We start from the raw sequence: 25545 nt of genomic DNA on the forward strand, positions 1-25545 counted from the left end.
TTTTATTCATCACATATTACTTTATTTTTCTCACATGAACCGAAGTATACAAACCACAACCGTTTATCAGTGTGTACATCATGAGGGTGGGGTGCTCATGCAAAAGAAAAGGTTTTTGGTCACAAAATCAGTATCAGTTCACATTCAGTTACAAACACAATAAACAGAGCGAAGCGGATTCCGAAAGCACGTACAACTTTCATCCATTTACACATCAAGTATGTTGGATTGGCGCTTCGAAGTAAAACATTTTACAAATAAAACTAAATAAAAACCTGTTCGAACAGGAAGACTTGACCATTCGAGCAACTCTCTGATCACAACCAATATTTAATTGTTGTTGTTTTTTTTTTTCTAGAAAGGTGAACATCAGCAGGAAACATCAGCACCCTCGGCTCCAGACACCCACTTTTTGATCACAGAAGAAAGTAAAAAAAACATTTTGCCGGTTTAATTAAGCAGCATTTCAAGATATAATAAGAGGGGGGGGGGGGTCGTTTATACAGTCTGCATGCTCTGGTCTCGAGGGGTTTTAATGAGGGATATCGCTACATTTTTATCACCACTACACAGTCACACAATCTATCATTTGCACAAGCACTGAAACCGGCACACTGTCAAGCCAAAAGTATTGGGACACCTGACCTTTACAGTCATATATTCTTCCTCAAATGTACACAATTGTGTAGGACAGAAGTCTCAGAAGACCATGTCATAACCCGTGGAAAATTTGCTAACGGCTTGCAAGAACATTCAGGGTCAAAATGTCTATAGATTTGATACTGTATTATTTACAAAGCTTTAGGAGCCGTTATCCAGAAAACACATTGTTTGTTGTGTGCAGTTGCTTTAAAAACACAATTAGACCTCTACATGGTCTAGGGGAACCAAAGCCAGCTCCATGAACATCTAATTTACATGTTTAGGAGTGAAAGATCTCCTGCTATAGAGCTCTGATCCACACCTGACTGCACCTCAGGTCTCCTCACTTTCTCACCTACATCAGTACCTGACTTTAATAACAACAACCTTAGCGTTGAATGAATCTCCAAACTCCTCAAAATCTAGTGGAACATCTTCCCAGAAGAGTGGAGCTCATTATATTATTATCTTACGGTCAGGTGTCCACAAACTTTTGTTCATATAGTGAATTTCCTGAGATTTTGGTTAACACCATTATCGTGGAGCATTTTTGTGAAATATTATTGATCATCATCTAAAAGAATCAGCCAGAAGATATTTAGCAAACAATAAATAAATAAACGCATAAATAAACTACGCTTAATAAAACGGTTCCCCTTTGATCTCTATTGTCACTAATACTTCACAGAGTTCTGTTTTATTTAGTGTCCAGACAAAGAAAATAGACTATTTACAAAAATGAATTTAAAAAACATCATTAATTTATGATTGAATATTTTCTACAGAGTGACACATACGAAGCAGTCAGAACAGAGAGATTGATAAAGAAAGTCTCAGCATAACACAGCACAGGTAAACATAGTGAAGACATGCAAACCTTCACCTTCACCTCCATCGTTTAAGGCTTTTGAGTGTCACAAAACTATTCAGAAGTGTAAGCGTGTAACAATGCAGCGCTGTCAGACGGGGTGATGTAAAAATCCTCCAGGTTGTTTATTCCTCCTGCAAATTAGCTGGTTGATGCATCCAGGATCAAAGCTGACATTTGCACATTGAATTATACACGCAGGGGTTCAAAGGCTCTGGCCTTCATACACGAGAAGTTTTTTTTTCTATCGAATGTTCTGTCTGCATCACTTCACACAACAAACATAAAACAACCGTCTGACGTTCTTCAACACCTGCATGTTCTTTACGTTGTAATTCATTACCCTCTGTCTCCTAATTAGACCCTAAATCTAATACACTATACGGCCAAAAGTTTGTGGACACCCGACCTTATAATTGGTATGTGCTTCTTTTTGAGCATCCCATTCCACATTTACTCTAATAACAACCTCCAGTCATTTTGTGGAGATGTTGTGGAGATGTTGTGGAGATGTTGTGGAGATTCCTTCAGCCACAAGGGTGTTAGTAAAGTCAGTTTACATTCATCACGTTCAATACGGTTGAGGTCAGAGCTCTATAGCAGGAGATCTTCCACTTCCGCGAAGACCTCCAATTGTGCGCTTCCAACTTTGTGATCACAGTTTGTTGAAGATCCACACACAGCTATAAAAAGTCCGGGTGTTCCAATACTTTTTACCTTATCAGGGTTTGTTTTTATGAGTTTTGGTCTAATTTCTGATTAGATAAAACAATAAAAGCATAACATATAGCTTTTCACTCTCATTAGTTCCTTGGTCAGACTTATAAACATCATTTGTTTACAAATAAATAAGTAAAAATAAACACAATGAAATACCAGATTTATATATAGTACTAATAAAACACCAAACCAAAGTGTAAGTTGTAGCCATGCTAGCTGCTAACACTACACACTAACATGATTAGCTATTTACTTAAAGGTACATTAAAGGTCCTCCTTTCAGGGCACTAACCCCTTATAAGCCCTTATGTAGTCTTAAAGACCAGGCAGAAGCTTCCCCAGAGGAACCTCTCTCTCCCCGACTAAGCTGTCCCTTTTCAGGCTGGTGCCCTTGTTCACCACTTTGATCTTCAGAGCTAGGCTTTTCACCTGAACCGAGCTCACAGAATCAAAAAAGAAATCCTCGTTGAAGAGGGGATTGCGGCTGTTCTTGATGATAGTGCTTCTCTGCTTCTGCTGCTTGCCTGGGTTGAGGTAGAGTGACACGCAGCAGTTAATGCTCTTTATGTCAAACGTCTGGTCATAAAGGTCCTCAGCTGCAATGATTCGGATGCGCAAACGTGCCGTTCCCGGGTCGTAATCAGCACTCAGCCGGACTATGCCTCCTTTGTGGAGGTTCACCATGAGCTCTCTTTGTCTGTCCTTCCCATGCTGATGATCCAGAGTTCCACCACCTGCGGAAGAGTGGAGCCTCCTGGGCACGCTGGGGCTGGGCTCTGCAGAGCTGCACTCATCCGTGGAGAGGGAACTGTGCCGAGCGAATGTCCTCTTAGCTTTGACCACTTTAGCCTGAGTCTCATGGGTGAAGATCTTGAGCAAGGAGGCAGAGCGGGACAGCAGAGGTGAGCTGAAAGGGGAGGACTCAGCTGAGGAGCATGTGTCGCTCTCGCCTCCACTAAAGTAGCGATACGGGTTGATGTGAGATGTATTGAAATCTAAAGGGTTCAGATGATTAACTTCAATGCAGGTCTTTCCCGGTGACTTGCGATGGGTATTGGGGGACGTGACGGGACTCGTGTGGTCGCAGTGAAACAGAGACTCTTTTCGCCGAGTGTGAGGACTCTCCATTAGCGTAGCAAATCCGTAGGAGGTCTGAGTCTTGGGAATATATGACAGAGACATAGCTGTCTGGGACTGAGGGTCAGCATTGGTGTCCCCAGCGACGACATCATCTGCACTCTCAATTTGAATTATATGACGATTGGCAGCTCTTAGCAGGTTTTTGGTGTCTCCGGCTAGTTTGCTGACCAGGCGTGGACTTCGAGGGCTAATGATTTTGTTGCCGATGGTCTGCTCGGAGGTGGAAGGCCGTAGAGAATCTTTAGGCTTCACGTCTGGGGTTTCAGTCTCTGGTGGGCAGCTGACCAGCTTGGGAGGGATGAAGAAGTCGGGGATCTTATCAGGTGTGAGAACGTTGCTGTAGATGGGTGCTTTGTCCTGTTTGTCTCCTGCCTCACCAGGTCGGGGAGCGTTGTTCTCCACTGAGCTCCGGATTTTCTCCAGAACCCACATGATTCTTCAGGGTCTGAACCACTGAAGCACAGCTGCTTTTCTGTCTGCAATATTAGGCATTGGAGTTGTTTAACATACACATATGACTGTAGATAACAAAAACATGAATTCAATTAAAAAAGAAATCAGATGGTAATGGATTTTTTGGCTGAGAAAATTAATTGAAAGCAAAACACAGTGTGTACTACGGATATATGTACATATATACATTTTTTCAAATGCTTAACCACGTTTCACGGGTGGTGAAGGTTCTAAAAAAGGCATAATATAATGATTTGATATTATTTTCCCACTGCTGAATGTGCAGCAGGCATTTCACTTCAACTTCTTTTCTTTTTTGAGAAATCGCTCATAGTTCTTGCATTAAACGGAGGAATAAAATGTTTTCTTGTTGTATTTTAGATGATTTAAATGTTAAATGGTATAATGGTATTACATCAGTTCACTGCTCTTCTATAGTTGATCAAAAAAAAGTCATCTAAATATTAGTGATGATACAGGAATGGGTGTCAAGCTTGTGAAAGACCATGTTTTTAATAGAATTTCTCAGCAATTAATTTTGAGCACAAGCTTGTTCAATTCCTGTATAATCACAATAACTTATTATAATACAAAGAATGGGAATTATAATAAAAATAACTGTTATTACTGTGAAAATAACTACTCTTCAACAGGTTGTCTGGAATAAATACAAGCATTATTTCTATATTAATTGATGATGATTATGATAATAATAATAATAATAATAATAATAATTATTATTATTATTATTATTATTATTATTATTATTATTATTATTATCAACAATTAATATATAAATAATGTACACATAATATATAAATTAATATATAAATATATAAATAATAATAATAGTAATTATTATTATTATTATTATTATTATCATCAATTAATATATAAATAATGTATAAATAATATATTAATATATAAATTAATATATAAATAATAATAATTATTGTTGTTGTTATTATTATTATTATTATTATTATTATTATAAATATATGTACCAGACAAGATTATTATAAACTGTATTAAAATAAATAAATTATAAATCTCACTGCTACAGTATGGATGAATTTGGTTCGAGACCAAAAGCCGCATTATATATATATCAGACTATAGGCAGTAGTGCAGAATAGCGTGCAGCCGCATCCTGCGTTCACCTGCGCCTAAAGATCATGCAGATGCTCGGCAAGATAAAAAAAACTATCACACACACACACACACACACACACACACACACACACACACACACACACACACACACACACACACACACACACACAACTTAAATAAAAAGTAACCTACAAGAATTTTTTTAAAAAAACCTCATAAAACACACCATCCCGAAAGCCACCTGTAGCTTTCCAGCAGCTCTGACTTACTCTGATGCTGTGTTTCTTTTCAGTTCTCCTGCGGTTCTCCTCAGCTCTCTAGCGCTTCATCCCCGTCCAGCTGAACGCTCCTCACTCCGCTTCAGAACTGTGCCTGTTAGCGTCTTTATTCACCTGAGGCGACCAATCAGAATCCTCGGATCACCAGCCAATCATCATCATCACCACCACCACCACCACCACCATCATCATCATCATCATCATCACCACCATGGTGGCGCGCCAGTGAAGAACAAAACGGACTACAGCCCCAGTGAACCACGGATCCTGTCCAGATACCACTTTACTGAACTTAGATCCTAATCGGACTGGTTTTATCTTATACACACTAACAACATGTTTTGATGGCAGAAGCTTCTAGATATCTAAGGAAAAAAGAATAGGTCTTGTAGGAAGTTTTTGTAGAATTTGAAGTGTTAAATCTAATAAATGATATTGATAAAGTATATTATATACAGTATCTCACAAAAGTAAGTGCACCCCTCACATTACAGCAACCGTTTTATTGTATGTTCTCATGGGACAATACAAAAAATATAAACTGGGTATATTTTAGAGTAGTTGATGGGCAGCTTGTTTAGATTTACTGTCCTCTAAAAATATCAACATACAGCCATTATTGTCTAAATAACTGCCAACAAAAGTAAGTACACCCTCAGTGAACATGTCAAAACTGTGTGCAAAGTGTGAATATTTAGTGTGAGCACTTTAATCCTCCTGGGTATGGAATTCACCAGAGCTGCACAGGTTGTTGCTGGAATCCTCTTCCACTCCTCCATAACCACATCACAGAGATACTGGATGTTGGACACATGGTGCTCCAACTTCCACTTGAAGATCCAGACAGGTGCTCAATAGGGTTCAGGTTTGGAGACATACTTGGCCACTCCATCACCTTCACCTTCACCTTCTGTAAGGCAGTTGTCATCTTGGCATATATATATATATACAGTGAGGAAAATAAGTATTTGAACACCCTGCTATTTTGCAAGTTCTCCCACTTAGAAATCATGGAGGGGTCTGAAATTGTCATCGTAGGTGCATGTCCACTGTGAGAGACATAATCTAAAAAAAAAAAATTCAGAAATCACAATATATGATTTTTAAACTATTTATTTGTATGATACAGCTGCAAATAAGTATTTGAACACCTGTCTATCAGCTAGAATTCTGACCCTCAAAGACCTGTTAGTCTGCCTTTAAAATGTCCACCTCCACTACATTTATTATCCTAAATTAGATGCACCTGTTTGAGGTCGTTAGCTGCATAAAGACACCTGTCCACCCCATACAATCAGTAAGAATGTGATTTTGGGGAACAACCTCCTTCCCTCAGTTAGAGCATTGAAGATGGGTCAAGGCTGGGTCTTCCAACATGACAATGACCCAAAGCACACAGCCAGGATAACCAAGGAGTGGCTCTGTAAGAAGCATATCAAGGTTCTGGCGTGGCCTAGCCAGTCTCCAGACCTAAACCCAATAGAGAATCTTTGGAGGGAGCTCAAACTCCGTGTTTCTCAGCGACAGGCCAGAAACCTGACTGATCTAGAGAAGATCTGTGTGGAGGAGTGGGCCAAAATCCCTCCTGCAGTGTGTGCAAACCTGGTGAAAAACTACAGGAAACGTTTGACCTCTGTAATTGCAAACAAAGGCTCCTGTACCAAATATTAACATTGACTTTCTCAGGTGTTCAAATACTTATTTGCAGCTGTATCATACAAATAAATAGTTACAAAATCATACATTGTGATTTCTGGATTTTTTTTTTAGATTATGTCTCTCACAGTGGACATGCACCTACGATGACAATTTCAGACCCCTCCTTGATTTCTTAGTGGGAGAACTTGCAAAATAGCAGAGTGTTCAAATACTTATTTTCCTCACTGTATACTATATATATATATATATTACACTATATGGCCAAAAGAAATGGTTCCCCACCAAGTTGTATAGCACATAAATTTATAGGATGTGTTTGGATGGGAAGGCAAAGTTTTCTCTTCATTTGAACTGGGAGACCCAAACCTGTTCTAGTGTGAAAATTGGCATCCCTGTACATTAAAGATGTAATGTAGATAAAGTAAATTACAAGAAATATTGATACACCGGGCTTTTCTAGACATGTGTCATTCTTCGCCAAACTGTTGGAGGCACATAATTTTGTAGGATGTTCTTGTTTAGTCAAACTAGGAGACACAAACCTGTTCCAGCATGACAAAACCCCCATTGGTTGGATTAGGAGATCTTCTGCAATAGAGTCTGGAAAATTCAGGTGTCCCAATCTCCAGTCTCAACAAGCACACTCCAAAATGTAGTGGAACATCTTCCCAGATGAGTGGAGGTTAATATCAGAGCCAGAAGGACTAAATGTGGACTGGGATGTTCAAAAAGAACATGGTCTTATGGTCAGGTGTCCCAATACTTTATTTTTTCCATAAAGTGTAAATCAGATCTGCTCCAGTGATCGAGTATAAAATCAGATCACAATTTGATCTCAGGCATTATTTTGTACTTCATGTTGCTCAGTTGAAGTGTAGAATGTGTTGAATTTAGGTTTTTAAAACCAAACCCGTCTATAATCTGACAACTAATAAAACATACATACAGTATCTTCATATCTTCGTCCTTTTGTAGAAGACAACATCATTCGTTCACTACTAGACAGTGTGTCATCATAAAAAAAAAAAAATTTAACGCAAAGCAAAATTGGACTTGAGGCGGAACATCTCGTCATTCTTCCCTGGTCATCAGTTGTCCTGGAGACCGGGTCATAACTATAGCAACAAACAAAGGTGAAAAAAAACACATCCATAGGAGAAAAGGTCTGGATGGAGTAAACCTGATGTGAAAGCAGTGTAGGTACACACTCCAAAAAAACCCCCAAATCAATAAAACCTACACACACCCACACGTATCTGCAGAACACGTGTCGCTGCCTGTTTGCGTTTGGTGTGTCGGTGAACTGGTTATTCGATGATTAATCTTTAGAGATAAGAGGTCAATAATTCTATATAATATTCTATAGAGTCAGTGATAAAGTCAGCAGAAGGATTATGATACCAAACACAAATATAATAAAGCAGTAGGCTTCGTTAGAAAAGACGGAGAAGCTGAACGGATGAATTAGTACCTTAATGTTATACTAAACCTACTTCAGATCTGTACAGGGTGCAGTTACGTCTCACCTTCACATTTTTTCAGGTTGAGGTTTGTTGACTTGAAATATGATGCCTGGTTACCAAGATAAATAAAACTCGAGGACCCGTAATTATGGGTTCGGTTTATGATTTTTGAACATCCCATTCCACATTTAGTCTCCAATTGTCTCATAATCATCTCCACTCTTCTGGAAAAGATGTTCCACTAGATTATGTGGAGATTCATGCAGCCACAATGATGTTAGAAAAACCAGTGACATGTCTGAGAGGTTTGAGCAGAAGATCTTCCATTCCAACAGATGTAAAGCAGATCTTCATCAAGCTGGAGCAGGTTTGGGTCTGCACCCCAGGCATCCTCACCTCACCTCACCTACATTAACATACCTGAGTTTATCAACACCCTTGTGGTTGAATGAATATCCACAAAATCCAGTGAAACATCTTCCCAGATGTGTGGAGCTCATTATAACAGTAAATGAGGACTAAACGTGGAATGGGATGGAAAACTTGTTTTATTCATTTGAGGAATATTATATGAAGGAATCAGCGCTAAGTTACTGATCAGGAGCTCGGGGGAGGGTTAAATATCGCCGAGCCGCCACTCTTGGGCCCTTGAGCAAGGCCCTTAACCCTCCGTGCTCCAGGGGCACTGTATTATAGCTGACCATGCACTCTGACCAAGCTGGGATATGAGAAGAAAAGAATTTCACTATGCTGTAATGTATATGTCAAATAAATTAAATACTTTACTAAAGTTGTCGAAAACACATTGTGCAACATGTGATGTAGAAAACAGGAATCAACAGGAGTCAAAGCTGGTTGAAAAGTTACATGTGCAGACAAGAAAATCAATGGCCTGATTCTTGAAAGCAGCCTGTTTTGCTATTTTGTGAGGTCTTTTGTCAGAACTGTGTCACACAAAATGATTTAATAGCAGCTACTTTGAGTTCAGCCAGAAATACACTGAGGATTACAGTAAAGCGCTATTTCACGCTACAGCATAGAAGAATTAAACACCTATTCCAAGAAGAAAATGAGCCTCCTTCAGAAAAAAAAATGCACCTTCTCACACCGAAATGTCCCAAGACTTCTCGCCGTCACGTATCCGCCTTGAGCTGCTTGTTAAAAAACCAAAACAGGACAAGAAGAAGCAGATCTGGAACAAATAAGCTTGACCTGAGAAAATTACAGGGAGACACAACAAGTGCAGCTGGACATGTAAAGAAGACCAGAGGATTTGATGTTCCTGTGGGTAATATGTGCTACAAGAATTGGGTCATGAACCTTCAAGAATATGAATAAAACATCAAGAACATTTTTACAATTGAGTTTATTGTCAGGCTCTGGTTTTCATTAAACCGCTTCCTGGAACTGCTCATGCTTTCCACCTGAAGACCTCAAAGCCTGGATCAGTAGCTTCAAGCCTGTCCATATATAAACAATATACGAATACATGAATAAGTTTGTGGACACCTGAGAATATGTTTCGTATGTGCTTCCTATTCCACATTTAATCCCCATTTACTCTTACAATGATCTCCACTCTTCTGAGATGTTCCTCTAGATTTTGTGGAGATTTAAGGAGATTCATTCAGCCAGCAGTGGTGTCACAAGGTACTGGTGTAGTTCAGGTGAGGAGGTCTGGGGTGCAGTCAGTGTTCACATTCAGGATATTGAGGTCAGAGCTCTATAGCACGAGATCCTGCTTCCACTCAAATCCATGTGAAGTAGATCTTCATGGAGCCGGCTTTGTGCACAGGTGCATTGTCATACTGGAACAGGTTTTGGTCTCCTAGTTTAACTAAACGAAGACGTCTTATACAATTGTGTTCATCCTACTTTGTGCTAACAGTTTGGGGAAGAACCAAATATGACAGTCAGGCAACAGACTGTAAAACTCTTTAAGATGCCTGCACACAAATGACTTTTAGCAGCTTGAAGATGCAACACACCATGATGAGGCGTTCAAACCCTTTATAACACGAGGAATCCGTAATACTGTTCATGCAAAACAAACCAGAGTTCATTCATCAACACATGCCGCTACTTTAACACACTTGTTGCACAGCAACTCATTAAAAACATTCGAAAATATTGATCTAGTTTAAATACGATGACAATACTGCCACCTTGTGGTTATGTGTTCTAACAGCGCAATTCAAATCCCTACAAGTTTATCCATAATGAGAGAAAGCGAAAAAGAGGTGATGGTGGTGAGAGTCTTCATGATGAAGAAACCAACCTCAAAAGAATATTTCATCATTGTTGAGGTGATCAACTGTTCACTGATAGAGACTCGAGTGCAAAACTTTATTGAAACTGTAGCCATGTGTGTTTACCATCAATAATAATCTTATGTACATCATATTGCCAAAAAGTTTGTGGATCCCGAGTGCTTTTTGAACATCCTGTTCCACATACAATCCACATTTGCTGCTCTAATAACCTCCACTCATCTATTTCACCAGATTTTCAAAAATGCTTGTGGACTTTTGCAGCCATATGTGGTTCTTTCCCAAAATTTTACCACAAAGTCAGAGGCACACAGTCGTACAGGACGTCTCTGGATATGGCAAAATGAACTAGAAGATCCTAATCTGATCCAGCATGATGATTCCCCAATGTGCACAAATGTGCCAGCTCCATGAAGATCTGCTTTACATGGTGTGGAGTGGATGAGCTCCTCCTACAGAGTTCGGACCTCAGAACCTCTGAACACCTGAGAGATCATTACGGAAACCTTTTAATTAAAGGGAATGTAAAGAACAAAATCACTGGTCATTCATTTATTCTTGAAACATTATATTACATCATACAGTCAGAAAATACAGAGTAGAAGGAGGAGCAGTACCTTCAGAAGAAGAGCACTGAGTATAACGAGGGATACAAGCAAAAAGAAAAATCCAGCGAGATTTGAGCTACAGTCGATCAGGAGGGATGTGGTTCAGGGTTCGGGTTCGGGTACATGGGATGTTTTTATGAGCTGGTTACACACTATTTCTTAGCGTCTAACATCAACAAAAAAATCTAATCGTTTAATGCAAAATAGGAGGATGGAATCCATTTTTTTTCTTCTAATTTGTACTGAACAGATAAAAATACAATCCGAAAGTGTTGCATGATGACGCAAACTTACACTTAATATACTGTATATATTTATATATAAAAAAAAAAGAAGAAGAAAAAGGAATGCGGGGGGATTAAGATGCGTCTTTTTTTTTTTCTTTGACAGACGAAAATGAACAGATTGTAAATTTCTCATGCAAAATCAAAGTGAAAGGAACTCCACATTAAACCTCTAAAAAAAAATAATAATAATAATAATAATTACACGTGCTTCCCTGTGTGTCATGGTTTCGCACGTGTTCATCTAAAACCTTCAGACGCGTGTTTACGGTTACAGAAATGTGCACTTCGGGGTGGTCGAGGATGAGGGACGACGTCTGATTGGTTGGTTATTTACATGAACGCAGCCTGAAGCTTTGTTGGTCAGTGTTTAAATCATACAGAACTGTGCGAGAAATTCTGAGAAGCTTTATTCATGTGCTACAGAGATCTGGACCAGGATGAACAAAAGCAGAAGTTATATTTGAGCAAGATCTTCGATTATTTATTACACTAGATGGAGAAAAAGGGGGGAAAAAAGGCGGCGAATTCAGCACGAGTCTGATCTTCTGGTTTACACGTGGTTACAGTGACGCAGACAGGAGTGACGTCGAGGACACGTGGAGGAGCGAGAGAAAGAGAGATACAAGGAACCACCAAGTACAATACTGACTAAAGAAAGGATTCTGATCTGATACTTTTGGTTTCTGGTCACTGATCTGTTCAAGAAGTTCTTCATAATCTATTGGGAAAAAGACAATGAGAAGCGAATCACGAGTTAATGGTCCTCGTACTTCATCCTCCCGTGCGCGATTTACACACGTGTTTCCTTAATCAAACCCTCACCGCTTCCTTTAGTGTGTGGGGAACTCGTTAAAAGCTACGTGCACGAAGGTTTAGAGTAAAAGTGTGTGGATTGATTTATTTAGTCAGCGTGAAGACGGAAGAAAATCAACATCTGTATCAGTCAAATGATTAAAAAAAAATAACCCTCACACTGGACTGGAACGTTATTTCTTTCTTTTTTGGGAACAAGTCTGAATGAAAAACTGGTCCGTAGTAAAACTTTCAAAAAAAAAAAAAAAACACTAGGTGACACTTGGAACCGTGTAATACAGTTACAGAGTAAAACAGCAAAGGTAAACAAAATTTTTTGATTGACAGCTAGGATCAATTGTGGGTGGGGCTTGAGGCTTAATTTGGGGAAGAAGAAAAAAACAAACAAAGAAAACGAAAGACACAAACACACAGGAAGAGAGAGAGAAAGAGAGGGGGGGGGGGGAGAGAGAGAGAGAGAGAGAAAAAGAAAAAAGGAACAGATGCTGAGCAAGTTTAATAGACAGATTAAACAGACTCAGTAAAAACACCGGAAAAAAGAAGGAAAGTAACAAACAGGGGGAAAAAAATTAAAAACAACCACATTGAACAAATAAATCGAGTTAATAAACTGTGTTAAGACGATGAGAGAGAAGAACGAGGTGGGCGGTGGTTAGTGAGATGAACAGACTGACACACACACACACACACACACACACACAGGGGATGGGGGTAAATAAGAAAAAGTCGAATCGAGAGTTCCAATAAATATACAGGTTTATAAGGAGAAAAGGGAGAAATGGGGCCTCAGTGTTTGTGATATGATTCTGAGTGTCTGGTTTGGGGAGACGGCGAGGGAGAAGGAGGTACACGGGCACCGTCTGTCTCTCGGGCGCAATCAGCATTGCGAGAAGGTCTGCTTTATCTCTTCCAGCACGTTCCCCAGCAGTGACGACTCATCACATTTAGCGTCGATGGACACCGTCTGATCAGCCTAGGAGTGAGAGAGTCGGTCAGACCGGCTACTTTTCCCCTCTTTCTTTTTTCTTAACAACATACCAGCTTCTCTTCTTCTTCTCATGGTGCTAACTGAACCTTCTCATGTGGATTTCTCCTTCACTTCACTACTGTTCCTATCCACACTGGTGCTTTTTTAAATCCCTCATCAACTGAACACTGAACTCCTGCACTTCGCTCCTGGCAGCTGCACCTTTTAATAACATTCGATCACTGCAGCATATCGACTTCCTTTCAACCTCCAACACACAAATACTGCTGCACTCGTCCACTGACTTCCGCTAGCTTCTGCCCAAAAGACAAAAATATCCATCAACCCTTTTCCTCATATCTCTGATCTCAACCTTCACTGCTCCACTCATCCCCCCCTCCTCTACCGCTGGCTTTATTCATCCCCCCCTCCTCTACCGCTGGCTTTATTCATCCCCCCCTCCTCTACCGCTGGCTTTATTCATCCCCCCCTCCTCTACCGCTGGCTTTATTCATCCCCCCCTCCTCTACCGCTGGCTTTATTCATCCCCCCCTCCTCTACCGCTGGCTTTATTCATCCCCCCCTCCTCTACCGCTGGCTTTATTCATCCCCCCCTCCTCTACCGCTGGCTTTATTCATCCCCCCCTCCTCTACCGCTGGCTTTATTCATCCCCCCCTCCTCTACCGCTGGCTTTATTCATCCCCCCCTCCTCTACCGCTGGCTTTATTCATCCCCCCCTCCTCTACCGCTGGCTTTATTCATCCCCCCCTCCTCTACCGCTGCTTTATTCATCCCCCCCTCCTCTACCGCTGCTTTATTCATCCCCCCCTCCTCTACCGCTGCTTTATTCATCCCCCCCTCCTCTACCGCTGCTTTATTCATCCCCCCCTCCTCTACCGCTGCTTTATTCATCCCCCCCTCCTCTACCGCTGCTTTATTCATCCCCCCCTCCTCTACCGCTGCTTTATTCATCCCCCCCTCCTCTACCGCTGCTTTATTCATCCCCCCCTCCTCTACCGCTGCTTTATTCATCCCCCCCTCCTCTACCGCTGCTTTATTCATCCCCCCCTCCTCTACCGCTGCTTTATTCATCCCCCCCTCCTCTACCGCTGCTTTATTCATCCCCCCCTCCTCTACCGCTGCTTTATTCATCCCCCCCTCCTCTACCGCTGCTTTATTCATCCCCCCCTCCTCTACCGCTGCTTTATTCATCCCCCCCTCCTCTACCGCTGCTTTATTCATCCCCCCCTCCTCTACCGCTGCTTTATTCATCCCCCCCATCCTCTACCGCTGCTTTATTCATCCCCCCCATCCTCTACCGCTGCTTTATTCATCCCCCCATCCTCTACCACTGCAGTTTTCAGCCCCCATCCTCTACCGCTGCTTTATTCATCCCCCCCTCCTCTACCGCTGCTTTATTCATCCCCCCCCATCCTCTACCGCTGCTCCACTCATCCCCTCCATCCTCTACCGCTGCTCCACTCATTCCCCCCATCCTCTAGCACTGGTCCAAAGATCCCTCCATCCCTTAGTTTGTCTTATAGGTTTTCGGAACATGGGGTTTTGTCCTCATGTTCTCTACTGCCAAATATGCAACTCTGAACATTATTCCTGAGATGTTTAAGGCTTGTAGAGCATCAGAGAACATATTTCAAACATGTCACAGCATGCATTATTGTACTGCTCAGCATAAAAAAACTGCAAACTTACGGATTTGACCAGCAAACAGACATGGTGACCCTGGATTGACCTGCTATACATGGAGGCACAGGAATCGATCCTCTCCACAACTGTTCCAAAAAATAGAAAAAGCATTAGATACACATGAGAGGTCTGGAAATTCACAAGTTTTATTTGAGCTTGAACATTTTCAAATCCACTAGAATGAAAAAAAAAATCATTGCAAATCAATGAAACAAAGGACAAAAGTTTGTGGACACCGGAGCATTAGATCAGTATGCACTCCTTAAACATCCTATTGCAAGTTTAGTCCCCATTTATTTATCCTCCACCCTTCCGTGAAGTTCTTCCACTAGATTTTAGACCCCACAAGGCTGTTATAGTATGATCAGTTACTGATGTAGGTAAGGTAAGGAGGCCACTTAAAGTCTTCCACTCATATCACACCATATCTTGTCCAAAGAGGCTGAAACAGGTTTGGGTCTTCTAGATGAGTGGTGCCCAACCTTTTTTGTGCCACAGACCAGTTTAATGTCAGACAATATTTTTATGGTGTGGTGGATAAATACAACAAAATAAAATGATACGACCATAAAAACTGGTATTTTCTAAATATATTAATAAACGTTAATCCACTGTGGTGGTGTTTTTTGTTCATTTTGCTCTCTTGGGGGTTTAAATTTAGTGGTAATGTATTATGTGTTAGTGGCCGGAGCCCCTTTAAGAAGGTAGTGGATGGAGGTAAGTCATGTGACCGAGGCTTCATGACCTGCATCAAGAGTGAGTCAAAGACAGATGTGGGGGAGAAAATCCAGTCCTTTTCCAAAATAAAACATCGTTCAGAATCAGATAATAAATAAAACTAAAATAATGTAAGTTATGTATTCTTTCTGTGCGGCCCGGTACCAATTGACCCACGGACCGGTGCCTGGGGGTTGGGGACCACTGATCTAGATCAAATGATGTCCTATTTAATTACGTGCCTCCAATTTTGTGGCTTGGGGAAACAACCACATATGTCTAGAAAGGGCGTGTGTCCAAATACTTTTGGCCATACACTGTATCTTTATACACATTAAAGATCAAATGGACAGAGATATAAACTGATAAACATTATCTCAGTGGCTACCAGAGAAGTGGTGATGGAAGCAAATTCTAGCCAACAGGTGATGGAAAGGCATGCTGACTCCCTCCAGCTTTAGAGAGCTGCTATGTAGGTCCCCGGACTCCAGCAGCTTGGCGTATGCATCACTGTTTATACAAATCACATCCGGTCAATTATATCTGTCTGACCATCAAAAAAAAAAAAAAACAGACTCCAAAGTGTCTGCTCGGGCCTGACCTGTAGCATGGAGTTGTGATTAGGTATGATGTGCAGGTAAAGTGCAGTTTGAAGTCCAGTTTCTCATGAGTGGAGGAATCCTCCGACTGTGACAGAGAAAGGAGTACAGGTGTGTAAAGGCAGCCATTGTTGTGTAAATGTGTGTTGGGACCGTTGAAGTTTTACCTTCACTATGAAGGTCAGGGTTCCTTTCAGTTTCTGAGGCATGATGATGCTCTGCACGGAGAACACGAAGCGAGCCTCGTTTGATACCCCTGAAAAATCACGAGAGCAAAATAAATAAATATAAATAAATAAATAAATAACCCGCAAAAACTACAAGTAGCACCAACGGTTTTTTTGAGGGTCGTTTGGCTGAACACCTGGAGGGAATGGGGGTTTGTCTTCTGAAAACTCTCAGTCTATCCCTAATATTCTTCTCTCTCTGTTCTTCTGTCCCTTGTCTCGATCCTCTCACCACTTCCCAGGTGGTGCGGGAGAGCTGCTCAGCGAGGCTTTCTCTCGCCCTGATTATACCGATGAGAAATTCTCCGTCCTTCATGTCTGCAGTCGCCTCCTTCGCCGTCTCTTACATTCAAGTCCCAACATCACAGAATACTTTGACTGGGAACGGAATCTGGAAGTGGATCTGGTTCTGTTTATTACCTGTTTAGCTTCAGAGTATTCTTGGGTTTTTGGAGAATTGCGAGAGGATGATCTCGGTCAAAGTCTATTAGTCTTTCTTAAAAAAAAAAAAAAAAAAAAAAAAAAAAAAAAAAAACCCTTCCTCTTTCCCCAGGTCTTTCGCAACACCTTATCTGCTCCTTCGGAAAACGTTATATATCCTCATGTTCTCCACGTCTTGGTCCAAAAAGTTCAGTTTCGTGTTGGTTGTTTTTATCATCACCTGTTCCATGTTCCGGGCTTCTACTTTTTGCGATTCGGGTTTCTGCCTGCGCCATTGTTTAGTTTAGCGGTTGTTTTGTGTCTCTACGGAAGTCACTCATCTCCTCCAGGACTTTTGCTAAACTTGCTGCATCATTCATGAGGGTATTAGCATTAGCGTCACCGTCTCGTGTCTGCGTAGGAGAGCTGACGTCTGCTTTTTTTTTTCCATCCACAATTTCTTCAACGGTGCATTTTTTGTTTCTTTCTTCTACCATTCCTGCCCCACTTATCAATCTGAACAAAGTCAATTATTTTTTTAATTTGATTATTTTACGGAGTAAATAAATATTTTTGTTTTTGTTTTTCGGAGGAGCCGTTGTTTACGCTGCCATTCGGGTGGGTAACATCCGGTGTAGCTTTATGCGATCAGGAATCCGTTAGTAATGATCGTAGCAGGTGTACACGCTGTTAGCTTTATGTATTCAGTTCTAGCTTTTTCTGTTTTTCTGTTTGGGTGCAGAATACTGCCACCTGCTGGTATGGGAATGTCTCTCACGCAAGCGCAGAACGTACACGCACGGTTCAGTGCGTCCTGATAATCGGCCTAATGGCAAAAATCCTCCCGATTACACGGCCGGACGATGAATTGTTCGACCACTAGTTTTAACGTAATGCATCAAGACATGAATATTTATAACGAGTAAAATTTCAAGTTTAATTTCGGTCATACCTGGTGGCAACTGGAAGGGTACGACGAGCCCATCATGTGGTCCGGCACCGTCGGGCCGCTGCAGTTTGGAGTTGAGGGAGTCCAGAACGTTAAATTCCATGGACTTCAGGAAACTGTTGCTCTTATTCTCAAAGATGATGGACACCACGACCTGACTGCCATCCTGCAAATTCCCCTGAATATCGTACACCTGGAAAGAAAGAGGCCAGACCCTGTCCTTTAAGTGTGATGAAGTGAAGTATTAGATTCTTCAGCAAGCAGAACACTCTCTCACTTACACCTCCAAAGAACACACTCAGATTACTAACAGATTAAAAGAAGGAAAATACCTTCTAAAAGAAAAGGAGAAATATATATTTATATACACAATCAAATCCAAGTGCATTCAGCATGATAGAAATTGACTGCAGGTTTAGGAGAAATCAGACACTTTGTCCTGAAGCACTGCACACCAACAAATAACTCCATCAGTACCTGATCAGCATCTTCCTTCATCTTTAACAGGGAAGGAAGAAATGAGACAGGGCAAGATGTAAACACCAAAACTCAATAATAAAACACATCATCTAGCATACAAACCTATTTTACTAATAATAAACAAATGCATTCCAATCAGCAGCACTACACTACTGATAGTGTTCATCAATACGTGTAGTAAAGTCAAAATCCCTACCATTTTGATGTAAGTGTTTTCAGCCAGGAGACAGTAGTTGGACATGGGCTAGAAAACACAAGCAAAAATAAATAAATAAATAAATAAATAACACACACACACACACACACACACACACACACACACACACACACACACACACACACACACACACACACACACACACACACACACACACACACACACACACTTTTGAGAGTGCAGGTTTCTTTTGTTTCTATGCAACAAACTCGGTAATGAAACACTATAAAGATTTCCTTTGACCAAACCGCTTTACACTCCATCAGCATCCAGAAAGTTTGTTTTCTCCAAACCTTCAGCTGAAATACTTCATCATGTCTCTTTTAAAACAAATGTGTTCTTCACTAGCTGGAGATTTCTTTCTTTCGATATCTTGATTTCTCCCTTTCTCTCTCTCTTACTCTCGCTCTCTCTCTCTCTCTCTCTCTCTCTCTCTCTCTCTCTCTCTCTCTCTCTCTCTCTCTCTCTCTCTCTCTCTCTCTCTCTCTCTCTCTCTCTCTCTCTCTCTCTCTCTCTCTCTCTTTTTCTTTCGAGATCTTGTGATTTCTTTCTCTTTTTTTTCCTTTCGAGATCTTGATTTCTCTCTTGGAAGTTGAGGGATTGTCTTCAGTTTATTTATTTTTAGTTTATCTGTGCACTGGTTCCAGTTTTTTTTCTTCGTTCGTGGCTGATGGTGGATTTTACAGTCTGTGATTTGCATTTTCAGAGCTTCTGTAGCAGCACCGCCTGCCTGTTCCAGCAAAAAATGTAGTCTCTGTAGGGAGTCCACTTTGAGCATCCCATAATTACCAACATCCTACTCAGTCTCTATGGATTCAAGTGTTTGGAGGGAAGATTTGGAGTCTGTACAGAGTCTCTGCTGTCCTTGATTGCTCTCAATGTTTGCTGATGCTGATGCTGGCTCTATGATGATCACAAATTGTTCTGTATTGTTGAAAGATTTATGACCAAACTCTTGATGTCACCCATATGAGGATGGGTTCCCCTTTGAGTCTGGTTCCTCTCAAGGTTTCTTCCTCATATCATCTAAGGGAGTTTTTCCTTGCCACTGTCGCCACGGCTGCTCATCAGGGACAAACGCACACCATTCACCTTCACTGTTGTTTTCTGTAAAGCTGCTTTGAGACAATGTCTGTTGTGAAAAGCGCTATACAAATAAACTTGACTTGACCATATTTCCATCATGTTCGCTTTTTCAAGGTCGAAGAGGACAGCTACGGTGTGCTCTTTTTTTGATGTAACAAAAATGTCCTGTTTGGACTCCACAGAACTTTCCTTCACTCATTCACTGTCACATTTCTGTGTTTTTGCCTTTTTCTAAAACAAAAAGAACATGTATGTGGTTGAAGTGTTTGATGGAAAGCGACTGACCGGTAGAGGCTCCTCCTCCTCCTCCTCCTCCATGGTGCCGTTCTGTACAGAATCCCTCCCGTCTCCTTCACTGTGGTGGTGATGGTGGTGATGGTGATGCCTTTTTTTCTTCTTCTTCTCCTCCTTCTCTTTCTTCACCTTTTTCTTCTTATGTTTGGACGACTTCTGAAAAAGAAACAGAAAAGCGCAAGATGACGATCCGGCTCAATTTCACAACGCAAAGTATGAGCAAAAGTATTTGGACATCCGAATGTTGTAGTTTTTTTTTTTTTTACTTTTGGATAAATCCAGTTCGCAACAACACGGAAGATTTTTGAATTTATCGCTGCCCCTTATGAGCAATTGAAGGATGTTTTATCAGCTATAAAAACAAACTGTGACCAGTCACCTCTTCGGGTTCCTCATCTTTGGGCTCATCCGATTCAGAATCTGGGGCTACGGTGACGGTGGTCTCAGGGGCTGCAGCAGGTGTTGGAACAGTTGCCTCCTTTAAAAAAAAAAAGTTCAGATTAACATACGCGACTAGAGATTGGAGTTTTTGGATCGTACACTTTATACACAAACCCATGCATGCATATAAAACAGCAGTGTTCCTGCTTAAATGAAAGAATACTGTTCTGGATGCTGAGGGGGGACAAAATGCTGGAAATGGTGCTGACAACACACTGAAATACAAGTTAGATCTGTTCTCAGCAGGATCAACAGCTGCCTGGATTGAACAGCAATTAATATTCCTCTAGGATTGGGACTACAGCAAAGCAAGACACAAGACAATGTTAATGAAAGCTGGTCCGATACGCAGACACAAGTGCACGATTAGCAACGTCACAGCCAGCACCAGACAAGAATAACCACCATCCCTGGGAATAAGTGCTCAGGGACCGGAGACAGAGTGAGACCTTGGAACACTGATGAGAAGAAAGGATGAAATGACGGAGATTTTGTTAAGAGGATCAGAAAGAGAGAGACACCACAATGTAAAAAACAAAAAAGGAGGGAGGGTAAAACTGGACCTTGGCAGTTGGGGGAACAGGAGCACTAGAGAGCCAGAAATCCAAATCGGAGGCCTAGAACGAAAAGGGGCAGGGTAGAGAATAAGTGAAAAGAAATAAATCTTTTAAACACCCAATGCAGAGTCCATGACCAACTTAATGACCATTTAATTACATTGTATGCACAAAAGTTTTGGGACACCTGATTTTTCCAGCCATATGCGACCCAAACTGTTACCACAAACAGGAATCATCTCTTTATTTGAATTTAGAGATCCAAACCTGGCCCCTGTGCACAGACAAGATACTCTGATTATGGGTTTGGGGATTTTGTAAGATCTCCTGCTATTAAGCTCCACCCCTATTAAACATGATCAGTATCAGACTTTCCTGTGGCTGAATGAATCTCCAAAAGTACACACTAAAATCTAGTGGAAAAACCCTCCCAGGAGAGTGGAGGTTATTATAAGGATGAATGGAGACTAAATGTGGGATGTTTAAAAAGAACATCAATCTTGTGCTCAGGTGTCCACAAACCTTTGTCCCAAAATAAATTAAATAAAAATAAATGAGTATATTGTATACAGTATGTACAGCATATTATTGTCTGCAGTCTCTCTTCCCTTATAATTGAAATTATTATTATTATTATTATTATTATTATTAAACTCTGCAGCGCGGTGGCTCAACCGCGGTCAGATTCACACCTCGGCAGACGCTGAGGCGGGTGGAGTCGCCGCCACACTGGTCTCTTCTGATTGCACTGGATTTTCTGAGTGAGCCTCCAGTGGCTCTTCCTCCACATCATTTCTGCGTTTCTTCTTCTTTTTCTTCTTCTCCTCCTCTTTGCTCTTCTGCAACAAAGCAAACAGTCCCGACAGGCTTAGCGATATTAACAGCAAATACATTTTAGTTATGAACGCATCGCATCATAGTGTTTATCCAATGATGAGTGATTGGTCGGTTCCTGTTTCCACTGAACATTAGCGCAGGATCAGCCCAACATCTTTTCTTTCTTTCATGGATTTAACAACAACAAAAAAAATTTCTTTTGTGGCAAATGCAGACCCACAATAAATGACTGTAAGAAACTAAAGAAACAGCAGTACAATGCGTCCTGACACTGGAGACTCCTTCCAAAAAAGATCAAACGGAGAGCAACTCTTTGGGATCTGAGTGAATACTTTAAATGTGTAACATGTTTTATGTATATGGGAAATAAATATGTCCGAAATGTGTACAGAGAAATGTTCCCAGTTCCCATTTTTAGTGCAGCTCAATAATACTATAAAACGTAGTATTAAACATCAAAACCGCCAACTTTATCAGAGTGATTTTTATAACTTGTTAAATATTCAAACTTCAAAATGCAATAAAAATATATTCGACACTAAAAGAGGTTGACCGATTTTAACGATACCGACAGCTACGTTGGATCGTACTTGCCGATAACCGATTAATCAAGGAGAGGTTGTTTTTTTTAATAATTACTGGATAAAAAACCCAAACACTCCAGTACTGAACTATATTACAAAAAATTAAAATAAAAAAAATACTGAATCATAAAAATAAGTAAATATGAATATACACTAATTCATAATTATAGATCTAACAAACAACTATAAGTGCTGAGTAATCATCAAAACCGATAAATCGTTCGACCTCTACACTTCTACACAATATCTAACATGAGCCTTTTCCACATATCCAATTCCTTTTTCTTTCTCTCCGTACACCTACCTTTCTCTCCTTATCCTTGTCCTTCTTCTTCTCTTTCTTTTCCTTGCTGCTCCTCTTCTTATACTCCTGTCGGATGCTCTCTCCGTCCTCATCTGTCCCAGGGCTCTTAACGAACTCAGGGCGGTGTGTCCTCACTGGCAGCTTCTCAGTATCAGCCAGGGGCCTAGAAATTACACACAAGCACTGTTCTTACTGATTCACCATAATGTCTGAAGAGTTCCCATGTGCGGGACTATGCGACAATGGCCTGTATTGGACTATATGGGACCGTGTGCGGGACAATATGGGACCATGTGTGGGACAATATAGGACCATTTGTGGGACTATATGGGACCGTGTGCAGGGACAATGTGCAGGACTAGGCCATGTGCAGCAGGAAGCAGCATTCTACACCTCAGTACTAACAGGCAATATAAATATCGAAAGGGGTCAGACTGGACAAAGAACAAAAATAGATGGAGGTGTTGAGCCAATCGCAACTAAGCACTCATTCAGCATGAATACTGGGCTGGAAAAAAAAAAAAGAAAGAAAACGTGCTGAATTATTTCAGGACAATTTCAAGTGCCAGTCATGAGAACTAGAACTTTCAGAGGATTAGGAAACTGCAGATCATAGTCTTTTACATGCAGTGGTTACATTAGGAATATTCCTGCTTCCTAATTGGTGAAAACCTTCTCATGATTTCCCAGCACAGAAGATCGAACTGGAGGAGTGCGTTCCTATCAGCAACACAGAGTCTTCAGGTCGACTACCAGTGTCAATATCTACAACATATCGAATAATAAAAAATATAGGGAAAGAACCAGGGCTGAGTAATTAGGAGGCAGCCCATCAGACTCGTTTATGGATCTAACACTCACCTGTAGTTAGCACCAGAAAGCAGACTGGCAGGAAAACAGAAGTGTGTGCACAGGAGACAGAAACAAAAGAAGCAGATCAACGTGTGTGTGAAAAAGGTGAAGCGGTGAAGCTAAGGGTGGTGCCCTCGACAGCAGGACGGAGACTTCATGTGAACTGACGAATGATTTAAAAGTAACCTAAAGACCACTGTGAGAATGTTGAGCCACTGAAAGATTGCTTGAGCCACAGGCACAACAGACAGAACATACTTGTCCAAGTCAATGTCCAGGGCTTTGTGTGGATCATTAGGGTCTTTGTCATCATCGTCACTCGGTAAGGCGTTCTGCAGAAAGATCAAAACCCGCGTTAAAGATCCAGACTGCGCTAACATACACCGGTCTCAGCGCGCTTCATTGCTTGCATTACCTCCGGCATCTCTTCAGTCATGATGTCCACCTGCTGAGCAGGTGTGATATCTTCTTCACTCTCAGGGCCTGAGTCAGCTCTCTTCCCCTTCCCACGCTTCTCTTTCTTCTTCTTTTTCTCCCTCTTCTTCTTATCCACCTTTTCCTTCAGCCGACGCTCCTCCTCCAGCTTCAGGTACTGGTCCGACATGGGCATCCCTGAGAGGGGTCATGAAACATCTCATCAGTGCGTTACACTTCTGAAAGTTGCTTTAAAGACAAACGATAGTAAAAACAAGAAATGTTTCACAAAGAGCACTAAAGACAAACATACTATATAGCCAAAAGTTTGCGGACACCAAACCATGAACTTTGTATGCGCCTTCCGAACATCCAATTTCACAATTATTATGTTTAATCTTATAATAACCTCCACTCTTCTGGGAAGATGTTTCACTATATTCTGGTGTTAAGAAAAAATCAGGTAGACCTGTGGTGCAGTCAGGTGTCCCAATACTTTTGGTCATCGAAAACCGTATCACATTAAATATGTGAAACATTTAGAAATAGATTTAATTATACAATTGTATACTTTTTTTCTTTTTTTTTTTTAAATGGGAGACCATTAAACACAAACAGCCCTCACATTTCAGCAACCATTTTAGTATCTTCTCAAGGCACAATACTATCAAAATAAAAAAGTTGGATATACTCACTGAGAACACCCTCAGTGAACATGTCAAAACCCGTGTCTAAAGTGTGAATATGATGTGAGCACCTTCGTTATCCAACACTGCCTCAATCCTCCTGGGTGTGGAATTCACCAGAGCTGCACAGGTTGTTGCTGGGATCCTCTTCCACTCCCCCATAACGACATCACGGAGCTTCCGGATGTTAAACACATGGCGCTTCTCCACCTTTCGCTTGAGGATCCCTACAGGTGCTCAACAGGGTTCAGGTCTGGAGACATACGTCATCTTGGTGGTGTGTTTGGGGCCGTTATGTTGGAAAAACTGCAGTTTCCAAAGGAAGAGCATCATGTCAGAACGTCACAGTACATGTTGGATTCCATTTTCCCCCCAATGAACTGCAGCTCTTCAGTACCATGAGCGCTCACGCAGCCCCAGACCATGATGCTGCCACCACCAGGCTTGACTTTAGACAAGAAAGAATTTTCTTGGTTCTTCTCACAAGGGCATCACCACACATTCTGGACACCATCTAATCCAAACAAGTTTATCTCAGTCTCATCAGACCACAAGACATGGTTCCAGTAATTCATGCTCTTGGACAGGTTGGTCTTCAGCAAACTGACGTGTTGCAGTGAGCAGCATACAATCTGAGCACTGATGAGCGGACCTTCTGCAACCTCACGCATCTGTTTTTTGGAGCAGCTTCTGTATAGCACGAAGACTCGACTTCTCTGATCGACTTGACCAACTTCTCAACTGGTTGCTGAAATGTGAGCGGTGTACTTACTTTTGTGAGATACTGTATATACAGTACACCTGCAGGCTTACCTGGGACTTTGAGTGGCACGCTGAGGTCGATCTGTACCACTGGAATGTGCTCAACACCTGGCATGTCCTGATACACCTGCAT

The 25545-nt window shown here is 41.3% G+C and overlaps 2 protein-coding genes across 10 annotated transcripts in view; both read right to left on the reverse strand.

The window, feature by feature from the left end:
* LOC310735972 (C2 calcium-dependent domain-containing protein 4C) lies at positions 1–25284 on the reverse strand. Of its 4 annotated transcripts, XM_083559310.1 has the most exons (4): positions 9435–10212; positions 7436–7988; positions 5206–5349; positions 1–3846 (listed from the first exon to the last, which is right to left on the reverse strand). In XM_083559310.1, the coding sequence occupies exon 4, from the start codon at positions 3800–3802 to the stop codon at positions 2546–2548; it is 1257 nt and encodes a 418-aa protein (XP_083415436.1). In that variant the 5' UTR covers positions 3803–3846; positions 5206–5349; positions 7436–7988; positions 9435–10212; the 3' UTR covers positions 1–2545. The 4 variants fall into 4 exon arrangements, with proteins under 4 accessions (XP_083415436.1, XP_083415439.1, XP_083415437.1 ...); XM_083559313.1 differs by lacking the exons at positions 7436–7988; positions 9435–10212 and adding an exon at positions 24722–25284 and having other exon boundaries at positions 5206–5328; XM_083559311.1 differs by lacking the exon at positions 9435–10212 and having other exon boundaries at positions 5206–5328; positions 7820–8078.
* ap3d1 (adaptor related protein complex 3 subunit delta 1) overlaps positions 11144–25545 on the reverse strand; it is a 32364-nt gene continuing 17962 nt past the window's right edge. Inside the window, exons 19-34 of one of the 6 annotated variants that reach the window (XR_014536386.1) lie at positions 25464–25539; positions 23966–24162; positions 23809–23882; positions 22699–22861; positions 21666–21812; positions 20980–21033; positions 20355–20453; positions 19967–20131; positions 18575–18622; positions 17902–18091; positions 16470–16558; positions 16305–16390; positions 16092–16213; positions 14993–15072; positions 12544–13287; positions 11144–12474 (exon numbers count right to left, since the gene is read on the reverse strand). Coding sequence is in view for 4 of the 6 variants with exons in the window: in XM_083559026.1 (XP_083415152.1) it covers positions 13192–13287; positions 14993–15072; positions 16092–16213; positions 16305–16390; positions 16470–16558; positions 17902–18091; positions 18575–18622; positions 19967–20131; positions 20355–20453; positions 20980–21033; positions 21666–21812; positions 22699–22861; positions 23809–23882; positions 23966–24162; positions 25464–25539 (1686 nt within the window). In the remaining 2 variants the exon portion in view is untranslated. Of the gene's footprint in view, positions 13288–14992; positions 15073–16091; positions 16214–16304; positions 16391–16469; positions 16559–17901; positions 18092–18574; positions 18623–19966; positions 20132–20354; positions 20454–20979; positions 21034–21665; positions 21813–22698; positions 22862–23808; positions 23883–23965; positions 24163–25463; positions 25540–25545 lie in introns of all 6 variants that reach the window. The other 5 variants (XR_014536385.1, XM_083559027.1, XM_083559026.1 and 2 more) reach the window with 5 other exon arrangements.

Source organism: Silurus aristotelis (genome assembly GCF_946808225.1).
Source record: "Silurus aristotelis genome assembly, chromosome: 13".
Taxonomy (NCBI): domain Eukaryota; kingdom Metazoa; phylum Chordata; class Actinopteri; order Siluriformes; family Siluridae; genus Silurus; species Silurus aristotelis.

Excerpts from the sequence above, each read along its gene's own strand:
- LOC310735972 (XM_083559313.1), bottom strand. The coding sequence starts at position 3,802 with ATGTGGGTTCTGGAGAAAATCCGGAGCTCAGTGGAGAACAACGCTCCC.